The sequence below is a fragment of the Poromitra crassiceps genome, assembly GCF_964638095.1.
Source record: "Poromitra crassiceps genome assembly, chromosome: 1".
In the NCBI taxonomy this organism is placed as follows: Eukaryota; Metazoa; Chordata; class Actinopteri; order Beryciformes; family Melamphaidae; genus Poromitra; species Poromitra crassiceps.
The window spans coordinates 6,253,337-6,267,207 of NC_139623.1; the positions used below are offsets into that span (position 1 = coordinate 6,253,337).

Here is a 13,871-nt window from a genome sequence, read left to right on the forward strand (position 1 = left end):
GGGGGGGGGCAGTTTACCGTAGACAGACTTAATTACGTTTTTCAATGTAGACTACATCAGATAACTGTTTTCAGAAAGCAGTTCGCTCAATGGAAAACCTTCAATGCAATGCATTCGATTCAACTAAAACTTGCAATCTGCAAAATAGTGAGCCCCGTAGGAAAACCCATTAAACTTTTACTTTACTCACCAACTTGCTTTCCCTTCCAAATAATCCAGCAACGTAATGTAAATCAATTCACGAAAAGAATAAGCACTCCCAGGAATATGCATGGACGATAAACGTGAAACGTTACGTGCAGTAACCATAGACTGTGGCAGTAACTCGCTCATTAAATAGCATCCATGTAACGTTAATCCATTATGGTGTCCTGTTCTGTCATGAAGGCTATAATCCACCAAATCACACCATGTTTTGTCATCAAGTCTTTAATCCACCGTCACACTTCAGGACATTTTCTTAATCCATTCCAAAACGGAGTGTGTGAAAAGTTTTTGTGTTTGTGATGAAAACAAAGTAGTCGCTGTAACCATGTTTTATGTGGATAATTTATATATTTATTTTATTTTGGTTTTTATTTCATGCAGATTCCAGATTTAAGTATTTTGAATTTGTTCATTTCAACAGTGTTGTTTCTAATAAACAAAAAAGATTGTTAATTTACTGTGTCGATCCCCCCTCCCCCCTGCAGATATCGGCCGATTAATCGTCTATTGGCTATCAGCTTTTTCCTGCTCCAAACTATCGTTGTTTTATCGGTATCGGCCTTTTCCACTATCAGTCGACCTCTACTTCATATATCATAAGGACTGAATCCTGAAGGATCGCTTGAGCAAGGCGTGAGCGTGGCTTCAGCATGACGCGCGCGGATAGTGTGAACGGCCTCGCCTGTTACCAAGGACGCCTAAATGAAACTTGTGGGTTCAGCGTAGGTTGAGCTCAGGTTGAGCATTGCTTCCACGTATGGTCACATGATTTTTCCCACACCAAAGCAAGCCTCGGCACAGTGGTTCCATACAACTGCCTAGCGAGTAGCGGCGCATGCCTCAGAGCTTCGGTGTCAGACTAACATCACTAATCATGATGACTGACAATGGTTTGCCCTGTGCCCTTTATTCCCCTCCTTTGTAAACCCCTGCACTGCTGGATTCTTCTTTTTTTTTGGGTGCTGGCAAGTGCAGGAAAAACTGGGCTGCGTTCCAATACCCATACTTGTACTTCTTTCTTGTAGTATGTACTGCCGCTGCCCTCACAAAGTATGGATTGTAGTGTGTAGCATGCATGCAAAATGCATACTATTGGGACACACTACATCTGTCGTCACATGAGCTTCCTGAACTCCGACCTCTTGCTCACTTCCGCCGACGTGCGTAGCGCCACATTTTTTTTTTAATTCAATAAACAAGTCTGGCAATAACAAACAGTACATTATACAAAAAAATCAGACTAAGCATTTACAAAATTGGAACAATCAAATAAACAAATTGCTGTTATATTGTAATGTATGTTGTTGTTTCTAATAAACTGATGTGATGATACTTACATGCAGTCTCATTCTTAACAGTATAATAACGTGCATATTTCTGTCAGTGTTTTTATCATAGTTATTGACGTGTTCACGGCGTCATGGAGGTGGGCATGGATTATACACGCAGCTCAGTCAGTGCGACGTAACTCCAGTAGGTGGCGGTAATACCGCCATAAAACATTAGAAGAAGAAGAACTTCCGCTGCGCAAAGGATTGTGGGGAAGTTTGGCTGGTGCAGCATGCATCGATGCATACTCCGAAATAGGAGCTGATGTAGTACAACATCCTGGTACTCTTGGCATACTGCATCTGACATACTATGTATTGGGACATACTAATTCTTTTTTTGCCTACTAAATAGTATGGAAGTATGGGTATTGGAACGGGGCCCCGGTCTCTCTTGAGAATGAGACCCCATGTCTCAATGGGAAAATAAATATATACATTATAATAGCAAAGGATTGATTTTGTTGCACAGCAAGTCTCTACAAAACATTCCTGTATAGATGAGATAAAACGTTTAGAGTGAACGACGCATTTTGCTTCTTCAGGTAAAGAACAAACCTGCAGAGGTTTGTTTATTTTGTTTATTTATTTGGATCCCCATTACCGTAGTTGTTACCGAGGTAACATCTACTCTTCCTGGGGTCCACGAGGAGGCAGGAAGTAGGTAGGAGGTAGGAAGCAAAGTGCTAAAGATGATTATGATTATTTGCTGAGAATTTATTATACTGTATTTTCTGTGAAGGTGGCTATCCACGTTTTCCCTGTGTGTTATCCTTACATATGCCCTGTTCCCTCAATAGGCCAGACCCCTAAACATGGCTGAGCGAAAACAAGCCACAATTGTACCTTCAGTCTTCTCGCTGCTTTTTAGACTATTCAGGTATTCATTCTGGTTCAGGAAGATCTCTTCATCCAAGAGGCTGTTGTCAACTGGTGACATGCCAGGGAGGGACAAGACAGCAGCATCCTCATCTGATTCTTCATCCTAGGAAGGCACAATTATTTCAGAGTAACTGGGGACCATGAGCCTGTGATCTGCTGCTATCCTGTAGATTTGGGAGCACTCATTGATCATCAACATTGTGTATGAAAATTCACACAACTAGCAGGGGCAGGCCATGTAATGTAAGAGGGCTGACACACCGGGAGAACTAGGACTAGAGGCAACGTAGGCTGATTGTTGCGTCTCCTCATGACGCCATTGTCTGGGCCAAAAACTTGCACTTGAACGCACCGCAAAGACTACAGCCGAACTAGCACGTACGTTCTGCACCTGCCTGAGACCTGGAAGATTGTGGATATACTATATTGTGGATTGGACTGTGGATATACAAACCAGATATATGAAACAAAGCAGCGTTTGCCGAAGTTTCGTAATATACTTCTATTTGACAATACGTGTGATAAAAGTCTGCAGATGGCACTGCTGTTGTCAGCTGTGGAGAAAATAAGGAGAAACTGCACTACACTGCACAGTGCGGGCTCAAAGGGCTTTCCCCCAAGGCACGTCGTCGTGAAAATATCCGTGTATTGTAGGGGGGTGGGGAGGGGGGGGGGAATAGATTCTTAGATGCATCGAGATGCGGAAGTGGACGATTATGAATCGATTCACAAATGTCAATCATCCAAAAAAAAAAGACACACAAAAAAAACACCCCCTGTAGTTGCTCCCAACCAGCCAACAATTTAGCAAGCAATGCTATTAAAGCATCCACCCAACTCGGGAAAGGGTGAAATGTCCGTACTCAGTAATTGAGAACCAGGGATTCCGCACTTTGGAGCCGAGGTACAACGTCCCATCTCGCCGGTTTTTTAATGACAGAGTGATCCCCAGACTGTCCAAAGAGACCAAAGCCGAAGTTATGGACTCACTGAAGAAAGCGGGTAGGATAGCTCTAACTTGTGATGCGTGAACATTAGGGGTGTCACGGTACACAAAAGTCACGGTTCGGTACGTACAAATATAAAAAATAAAAATAGAAAATGATAATAATTTGTTTTATATAAAATCCCCTAATCTGGAAAAACCTCCTCTGGCATGCACTACTCTACGTGCCAGTGAATAATGGTAACGTGCATGCACTACTATATGTGCCAGTCAACTCATTAGCAGTTAACACATTCACTGCCAGCCGTTTTTTCAATACTGTAGGTAGGTTCTGCCAAGTTTTTTTTTTGAGGATTCTGGCTCATCTTTCAAGAGCCGAGGATTCTTTTCTGCTAAGATTTTGTGAACACAAATGATCTCAAAAGAACTAATAGAATGTGTGCTTTCTCTGTCTAAAAGAGTTAGTTTGTAGAGTTAGTAGTTATGTAGGCATTAGCAGTAGAATACAGCATGGTTTCAGCGTCTGAAAATTTATTCTGAGATAAATGGCTTTTTGTGAAATTCGATAGAACAGTCACTTTAACCATTTATTTTTGGCGTAAGACGTCAGACATCTAAACAATAGTTTTGAACAGTAATTTCCTCCATAGCAGCAGGAAACCCCCCTCTCCTTCAAACTCCTCCCTCCGTGGGTGTGTCTCTAGTGGCTTTGCAGCATTTGTCACAAGCGAGGCTCTGCCTGTCTGTGCTGCCTGGCGGCGGCTGCTCTTTGGGCGAGTCTGCATGAGTCGTTTCGGTTGTGAGCTCAGCTGCAATGAAGCTGCGTGCGATTGTGGGCTTTCTGCCGTGTTTCAAAGTGTGTTGCACGCATAATCTATTATGCAAATTTGCAATCCCCCACCGCCAGCTCCCAGCGCAATAATGCGCGAAAGCGAAAGCGTTTTCGCCAATCCATTTTACAGTATGATAATGGTTTCCTCGCGCGTTCCCCTGCAGTTTTGGCTCGGCTTTTTCTAGTCTGGAGAGCACTGTCGCCACTTAGTGGGTCGGTGGAATGGGTTGTACACGTTCGGTGGCTCCAATATTTTTATAGGAGACGTGGGGGGCGTTGATCCACGTCCCACCGTCAAAATCTTTTTTTTTTTTTTTTTGACGTATAAACACGTCATTGGCAGTCAACCGTTGGATTTTTTTTGACGTATCAACTCGTCATTGGCAGTGAACGTGTTAATCATCAGATGTTGAGATATCAATTTGATGTGAGATTTTCAAATAAGGTTTAATGACTGCGCAGCACGTCAAGTTCGCTGATGCCTCCTGCATAAAAGCAGAGAACTGTGGTATACATGTACATAGAAACTGCTGACATTACCTCATATTCAACCAGGATGGGATGAAAACCAAGCTTTTGGATTTGCGTGTGTTCGGGGGAGGGAGCCCTCTCTGCTCCAGGTCTGCCACAGTCTTCTATCATTTGGTCATTGTTTCTGGAAAAGGAGATTTTTCCTTGGATTAGAGTCATAGAGAATAGCAATGTAGCTCTTTCTGAATATGAGAAAAGGATTCTGGTTTGACAGTGAAAATTCCAAGTTTAGATTCAAATTTAATTTGTATCTTTATCTGAAGGTAGTAGAAGTATATGGATGCATCGGGACCACTGGGGGAGTGAGCCAACACCAGTCAAAGCTGTCGGGGTCTGTGTTATTCAGTGTAGCTCGAGGCTACATTAGCCTCAAGCTAACATGCTAGCGTGATGCAGGCAGACAGGAGTTGGCTAATTAGCATTGGCTGAAGTTTTGCAATGAAAGCTAGAGCAGTTTCTTGAAATGCATTCTAACCAGCTGAAATATTCACATAAAACAACACAGCGTATTGCTGGTGGTGGCCGTGACACCGGCGCTGCCCTACTGGGGCAGTGGGCTAGAGAAACTATCTGGGGGGGAATGCAGGATTGCAGCCAAACACGCTCTTGAGGCAGTGGATCTGCTAGGCCCAGTTGTCGCAGCCATTTCAGCCTGATGTCCGAGTCTCCGGGAAACTGATTAACTGAACACCGGTGTAGCTTTTGCACCCTGGAACACAACACTTTGGACCTATGACTATCCCTCACCTGTCCCTGGACACTAAACTAAACTCAACAAACAAACAGACGGACATTTATTTTTATGTTGACAAACAAACACAAACTAGGCTACCTGACATACTCTAAAACTAAACCTAAGCCACTTTCACACGTCTGGAATTCAGGAGTTATCTAGAGGGCATCCGTATGGCGGTGTATGTGTGAACAAATTTTGGTGGCTCATGCGCGCTCCCGCGAGCCTCCTCCTAGCCGGAGGTAAGTCTTGGGCTCAGGGTACACACAGGGGCGGATTGTCCCCCCCCCCCTCCCTCCAGAGCTCCGTGAAGTAGCCAGTGCTGCATTCACTGAGCTGCACTCAGAGTGCATGAGGACAGAGACAAAAAGCCAGCGTGACAGATTATTATTATATAAATAGTCGATGTGAATGAGCGAGCAAAAAAACATCATGCTGTCTCAGTTTTTCCAATGAAGCGCGAAGCGCCTCAAACCTGCTCCGTGTGTGTCAGGCAACATGTTGCTGGATTGAAAGACTCGTGGCTCTGATCTGATTTCATTTCTGCATGGCTTCGCACAGCACACAGATTTAATGAGCATTGTTGGACGCGAGGGTCGTCCCGCTTCCCAGTATTGGACATCGCTAGGTAGGGTATCTGGATCTGGTTGCGTTCATGTCTTTGATTTAACATTTACACAGTGTTTGTGAAGATTCAAGGGCAGAACCGCAAATTCCAAGTAGCGTCAAGTCAGGCAGTATAAAACGAAAACTTCCAGGTATAACCTTCGCAATAATGGCAATTAAATAAAGTAAATGCACGTGTAATGTTTTTTTGTGTGTGTTTCGAAAGACACAACAGAGATAAACTGGAAGAATATCTGCTCCCTTCGAAAAGTCGTTTTTTACACATATTACATTTTATTTTGAAGGTAAAAACATCTAGCTTCCTGTATTCTGTATAATTCTAGTAGGTTTGATGCATTTTAGGACTGAACATAGCAAAGACCTGTTTTGTTTGTAGTGCTTGCGACTCGAGGAAATCGATGGATCTGGGCGTGAGTTGTAGGGTTGTTTAATTAATTACTAACGTTATGCACAAATGATTATATGCCGTGAACGTTAGGCAGTTATCGCCCATTATGTATTTTTAGTTTTCACAACTCCCCATTGTGTGGTCATGCCCAAATTCCCCCACCCCCGCCCCCGCTGTACTTTACAAAACTCTGCGGAGGTGCTACTCATGTGAGAATGCAACATGCCTCATGTCTGAAAGGGTACACTTCACGTATCATCCGGGGCAGGCTCAGTGGGGAGCAACCCTCACCTGATCCGGAGTTCATGTGTGAAAGTAGCTCTAAACTACTAAATACTACAAAGAGATACTCAACACTTTTTCCACTTTTTTCTGCTGTAAATCAATATATATTGAAAACTAGCTGTGTTCTTGATGAATCCAGGTCAAAGTCCTGACATTTACTGTAAAACTGACTAATTCCTCATCTCTTCTCACATACCTATGCAAACAGACGAACATTTATTTATTTTTTTACAAACAAACACAACCTAGGCTATCTTAAGTACTCTAAAACTAAACTACTAAATACTACAATTTACACTATGCACTCTAATCAAAACGCTCCACAAATCTCTCTCTCTCTCTCTATTCAACAATTCTCCACACTCCATAGGCCCAGCATGGTGTGCAGGCACTTTTATAAACTTTGGCTGGGAGGGGCCTAGGCGCGAGAGATGGGCGGGCTGGGTTTGGTGACATCACTGATTAAGCTACGTCACTGATCAAGTGCTCTGCCAATAGAAAGAGAGGGAAATGTGAGTCTACAGCTGGCCTTTTTGCCTTTTTGGATTGTATGGAACTGCATACTGTAGGTATGTGAGAAGAGATGAGGAATTACTCAGTTTTACAGTAAATGTCAGGACTTTGACCTGGATTCATCAAGAACACAGCTACCGTAAATTTCGGACTATAAGCCGCGGCTTTTTCCCCATTTTTCGGCCCTGCGGCTTATATAACGGTGCGGCTTATCTATGGATTTTTACCGCTAACGGCCACTAGAGGACCTCCTAAATCTATGGATTTTGGTACGAGAGACAGAACGCGAGCGAGACAGACAGACCCTGATTGGATGATGTTGCAAAAAATGTGCCTCGCGACCTGCTTGGAGCACTGTGCCACTACGCTCTCTCAGCCACTACAGTAAAACACCCTCCCTCCTCTCACCCTCCCTCGCTCCGGGGGAAAAATGGCGGCGATTGAGCCAGAAAGACAGTCTGAATTAAATTGAATGTAACGTTCCCAATTCTATGTATTACATTCTAAAAAATTAACGGCAACATTTTGGAAGGCTAAGCCACACAACTAGCTCGTTGTAATCTAACATCATGCTTCAAAAGATGGCGAACTGGCGGTGTTACGACGATGAGGGTAAGGACTCAAAACGGTCTCCGCTGATAAGTAGGGGTGTCACAATATATCGTCCCACGAAATTTCGCGATAGTAAAACGTCACGATATGTATCGTTGAGATGAAATCTCATATCGCAAAAAAAAAAAAAAAAAAAAAAAAAAAAAAAAAAAATTCAAAAAATAGACTAAGAAACGTCTTTGTTTGTTGAAGTTCAATGTGTGGAAAGTAGTTCAGTTGAACAAGTCTCTGAAGAGACACATGAGAAGTTATACAGGAGAGAAACCATTCAATTGAGTTTCTGGCAAAACTGTTTACTTGACAGGAAAAACTGAAGATGCATAAAAAATAGACTAAGAAAAGTCTTGTTGTTTGAGTTTGAAGAAAAACTGAAGATGCATAATGAGAATTTATACTGCTGAGAAACCTTTTAGTTCAAAGTAAATCTAAGTGACGGTGTAACTCATTCTATTTCAAGATAAGCCTTATCTCCAATCTCATGTTTTTTATTGTGCTTGCTGACAAGCAAGGCACAATCTTGAAATCCCACATACTTATTATTCTTCTTGCTATCCACTTTTTCTACCACTAATAACTCCCCCAATTTTTGCGCCACATAGACATGCCAGACCTCAAAATGACCGCCTCATTGAGGACATGTATGCTATGACTTTGCTAAGGGTTTGTGAAAGCGGTTTGGCCGCAATTCGCCATTAAGCGCCATTTTTTTCCCCATTGACTTGCATGGGTTTTGGAAAAATCTTGCAAAATCTTGCAGTAAATTAGCTGTCATTCAGAAACCATAACAGCTAGAGCTACGAAACTTGGTAGGGAGGTGCACTGAGGGGTCTTTTACTATCCCCGAAAAAATTGCACCAATTGACCATATGGTGGCGCTATAACAGCCCTCCTTACCTTTTGCTCGATAACTTTTGAACCGTAGGGTTTATCATCAAAATTATTTTTTCCCTGGATTCCTTGGGTCCTCCCGCATCTACTCAACTAGGCCACGCCCATTTGCGTCTGACTAGATTTTCCGCCATTTTGCATTTTGTCCAAAACAGTTTTTTTGCCATTTCTCCTTGAAACTTTGTCCAATCTTCACCAAACCAACGCACACATCATGTGGGGACTGTCCTGCACAACACTGATTTGGAAGTTTTAAAAAAAAACGCACCGTTGCGATATAATCCACTTCCAACTTTCTGTGGGTGGGGCCTATTTCACAAAGATCGTCCGATGCTAACCAAACTTGGTACAGGTGTGGAGGGATGTACTCTGAGCCTATAGGAGAAGTATTTTGTCATTTAGCCTTTAGGGGGCGCTATAGCAGCATTCAGTGCCTGTCCCTTCTAAATGGTTTTATTTTGAAGGGCGGCAGGAAGTGCGGATTCATTCTCATTATGGCCAGCCTTCCTTCTTGTATGACACTTGACACTTCTGAGTTGATTTCAGAAGAGATAGTGTCATTTGGCGTGTAGGGGGCGCTATTGTTTGCCTATGGGGGGCGCTACAGCAACGTATCTCCGCAACCGTAACTCGTAGAGACTCACAGATGGCGGCGTTGGAATCGGGGTGAAAAAGTACGCTAGTGGTGGGCAGAATCACGATTGCACCTTCCGTTTCCCAGATAAAAGCAATAATTATTGTGCTTGCTGACAAGCAAGGCACAATCTTGAAATCCCACATACTTATTATTCTTCTTGCTATCCACTTTTTCTACCACTAATAACTCCCCCAATTTTTGCGCCACATAGACATGCCAGACCTCAAAATGACCGCCTCATTGAGGACATGTATGCTATGACTTTGCTAAGGGTTTGTGAAAGCGGTTTGGCCGCAATTCGCCATTAAGCGCCATTTTTTTCCCCATTGACTTGCATGGGTTTTGGAAAAATCTTGCAAAATCTTGCAGTAAATTAGCTGTCATTCAGAAACCATAACAGCTAGAGCTACGAAACTTGGTAGGGAGGTGCACTGAGGGGTCTTTTACTATCCCCGAAAAAATTGCACCAATTGACCATATGGTGGCGCTATAACAGCCCTCCTTACCTTTTGCTCGATAACTTTTGAACCGTAGGGTTTATCATCAAAATTATTTTTTCCCTGGATTCCTTGGGTCCTCCCGCATCTACTCAACTAGGCCACGCCCATTTGCGTCTGACTAGATTTTCCGCCATTTTGCATTTTGTCCAAAACAGTTTTTTTGCCATTTCTCCTTGAAACTTTGTCCAATCTTCACCAAACCAACGCACACATCATGTGGGGACTGTCCTGCACAACACTGATTTGGAAGTTTTTAAAAAAAACGCACCGTTGCGATATAATCCACTTCCAACTTTCTGTGGGTGGGGCCTATTTCACAAAGATCGTCCGATGCTAACCAAACTTGGTACAGGTGTGGAGGGATGTACTCTGAGCCTATAGGAGAAGTATTTTGTCATTTAGCCTTTAGGGGGCGCTATAGCAGCATTCAGTGCCTGTCCCTTCTAAATGGTTTTATTTTGAAGGGCGGCAGGAAGTGCGGATTCATTCTCATTATGGCCAGCCTTCCTTCTTGTATGACACTTGACACTTGTCGCACGCACGCTATTATACAGACAACAGACACACCTATGCTTGTATCTCAGTGGGTATATCACTCATGGTCTCATTCTCATTTGCATACTGTATGTTTTCAGCAGCTCCAACTCTTCTCTGTTAAAAACCAAATGCTAAAAGTGTACTGGAAACAGGAATCCGGTGAGATTTGACCAGATTAATAGAGCTAAAGAGCAGCTCTGAGCAGCAGCGTTGCATGTTGGGTAGAGCAGTGTTGCATCTTGGGTAGAGAGAATGATATACACTTGTCGCCAACCATGGGAGGCCTGTCTGTTCTGTTAGCTGCTGTGTTAATGTAGCATGGTAACATGTCCAGAAAACAATGAATGAACAAAATGAACTGAACCCATGGGTAAGTGTCACCACTTTGTGGTTGTCCTTTTTTACAGCCAGCTGGGTTTGAAAACATAATGGAAGAGATAGCCTAGTGTGAATAGCCTAGTGTGAATGGAGGCTGTTAGCCACAACAACTGTGCCTTATAGGCTAACCTCAGCCAGCCAAAACAAACACCTTGTCCCCCTGGCGTTAGGACACACTGTTCATCAATGTTTGGGACTAGTTGCATCAAGCTAATTGAGCTAATGCTAGCGTTAGGCCAGCGTTTCTCAACTGGTGGGTAGCGTCGCGGGGCCGTTTTGATTGGGTCGCGGACATTTACAGTACAGTACTTTTTTTTTTTTTTTTTTTTTTTTTTTCAGATTATTGAAACTGGATTAGCCTGACCAGTTTCACTTGTTTAACAAGCTGAAGCATATGCTCTGCCTGTAATTCAAGAGAAGTCTGCCTTTTCATTTCATATTTAATTTTAGTTCAATTCAGATGATTGAAACTGGATTAGCATGGCCCCAGTTTAATTAAAAGTTATGACCAGTTTAACTAAAAAGCATATAGTCTGCCTGTGATTCAAGAAAAGTCTGCCTTTTATTACATATTTCATACAGTTAAAATAAGACTTTCTGACCATGACCAGTTTGACTTGTTTAAATTTAAAAACATATAGGCCTGTAATTCAAGTCTGCCTTATTTCAATTGGTTTTTAGCCCTAGTTGCACTTCTGTTGCACTTTTTTGTTCATTTGACAGTGCATGAAGGCATTGTGTATTAAATAAATGCGCAATTTTTTGTTCAATAAATTTGAGTGGTTTAAAAAAAAATCTGAAATTTGGGTCGCGACTTCATGACAAGGAAAATAGTGGGTCCTGAGGCTACACCAGTTGAGAACCACTGCGTTAGGCGTTAGTTAGCATGCTACCCAAGCAGCTTCTCTGGCTGACTGGACACATGACAACCGATCAGCAACTCTGTAACAAAACTAAAAGGGTAACATTACTTTGGTGACCAGGGACTATTATCAGTACATTTGACTTCTTACACTAACATAATGGAAGATAGCCTACATTAGTTACTGGCTGATTAGATGCAGCCATTGATAGCTTTTCACTTGTGTGTTTGCAGCTCTGGTAAGCCTGCTAGTTTTGTAAACAGTTGTTGTCGCAACCATAAACATGAATGACACTACAAGGAATACTACTTCTCTGGAGGTTATCATGTCCTATTTTCCTTGAGACAGTTGGAGACATTTACAATACATGGTAATTATTGATGCTGTAGTTTGCAGGTAATGTAGTTTTAGATTGCAGAGATTGGGCCAGCCTTTTGTGTCTCTCTAGTAGGCTACAACCGTCTGACTTCCCCACCTACCAAGTACTTCTACTCCAAAGTCCTTTTACTCACATAGGCACCCCCATAACTACTTAGTCCCCCTAGGTCCATGGGCAGGGACTTTGGAAGCCAGGCGGTGCATGGCGAGGACAGCAAGCACAATTACATTTTCGTTAGGAAATGTAGACATTCTAGTTCTAGTTGTTATTGTAATAACAATTTCCCACAACAGCATGTTTTGTATTTGTGCATTTCAAATAAAATACTACTTTTCCAGTCATATATTGTCATTATTCAAGTTTTAAAAAATATTGTTAAATTTGTATCGTATCGTATCGTTATCGTGAACCCAGTATCGTGATACGTATCGTATCGTGAACTGAGTGTATCGTGACACCCCTACTGATAAGACATTAAAACACATGCGGCTTATAGTCCGGTGCGGCTTATGTATGTAACAAACATGCAATTTAGCTACTGCGGCTTATATTCAGGTGCGCCTTATAGTCCGGAAAGTACGGTAATTTCCAATATATATTGATTTTCAGCAGAAAAAAGTGGAAAAAGTGTTGAGTATCTCTTAAGGATCTACTGCAGTCTACTGTGTGCTAAGCCGAATAAGGTGTATAACATTATGTAGTTGTATATTGCAATAACACACAAAGGCAAATCTAACACGGTGGCTCAGTGGTAGAGCTGTCGCCTCGCAGTCAGAAGGTTCTGAGTTCGATTCTCGCCTGGGACACTGTGGGCGCTGTGGTTGTGTTCCCCCCCATATCTTCAGTGCCTACTGCCCAGGTGGGGTATCTCGTCGTAAGGGCCTTTCTGTCTGTGTGGAGTTTGCATGTTCTCCCCGTGCTCCCCCAGGGGGGTTCCTCCGTATATAACCCCCCCCACTAAAAACATGCAGAAGATCAGATCGACATCGTCATCCGACCAGTGACGACAACATCCGAAGTCGGTCCCCGGGCGCTGCACGAGAAAGCGACCACTGCTCCTGGCCTGCCCCAGGAGGAAAGGACAAAAGCCAGGATGGGTTAAATGCAGAGGACAAATTTCACCGGCCACCGTCAGCATGTGTTGTGTGACAATAAAGACGGGCTGCCGTCTGAAATCGTTTAAAAAGACAAACTAGAACGACCGCACCGCGGATTCATGCCTCCGCCATTAGTTCATTCTTGAGTCCAAATCGCCATTTGAGGCAAATTGAAAGAAATTCCGTCAAGGCGCTCCTGAGATGTTGCGTTACAGAGCTTGGAAATTGGGTGTGTGAGGTCACAGTGACCTTGAACTTTGACCTTTGATAACCAAAATGGAATCAGTTCATCCTTGTGTCCAAGTCGATGTTTGAGCCAAATCAGAAGAAATTCCATCAAGCCGTTCTTGAGATATCGTGTTAACAAACTTGGGAATGGCGTTCGTGAGGTCACAGTGACCTTGAACTTTGACCACCAAAATGTAATCAGTTCATCCTTGAGGCCAAGTTAATGGTTGAGGCAAATTTGATGAAATTCCGCCAAGGCCTTCCTGAGATATGGTGTTAACAAGCTTGAAAATGGTGTTGGAGAGGTCACAGTGACCTTGACCTTTGACTTTTGATCACCAAACTCTAATCAGTTCATGCTTTAGTGTTGAGTCCAAGGCAATGTTTGAGGCAAATCTGATGAAATTCCGTCAAGGCATTCCTGAGATATCGCGTTAACAAGCTTGGAAATTGGGTGTGTGAGGTCACAGTAACCTTGAA

The 13,871-nt window shown here is 42.9% G+C and overlaps 1 protein-coding gene across 1 annotated transcript in view; it reads right to left on the reverse strand.

Annotated features, from left to right (window-relative positions):
* adad2 (adenosine deaminase domain containing 2) overlaps nt 1-13,871 on the reverse strand; it is a gene marked incomplete at its 5' end in the record, with an annotated part of 48,252 nt that overhangs the window by 18,858 nt on the left and 15,523 nt on the right. Inside the window, 2 exons of the mRNA XM_083647960.1 lie at nt 2,382-2,520; nt 4,736-4,850. Of these exons, the coding sequence (XP_083504086.1) occupies nt 2,382-2,520; nt 4,736-4,850 (254 nt within the window). The remainder of the gene's footprint in view (nt 1-2,381; nt 2,521-4,735; nt 4,851-13,871) is intronic.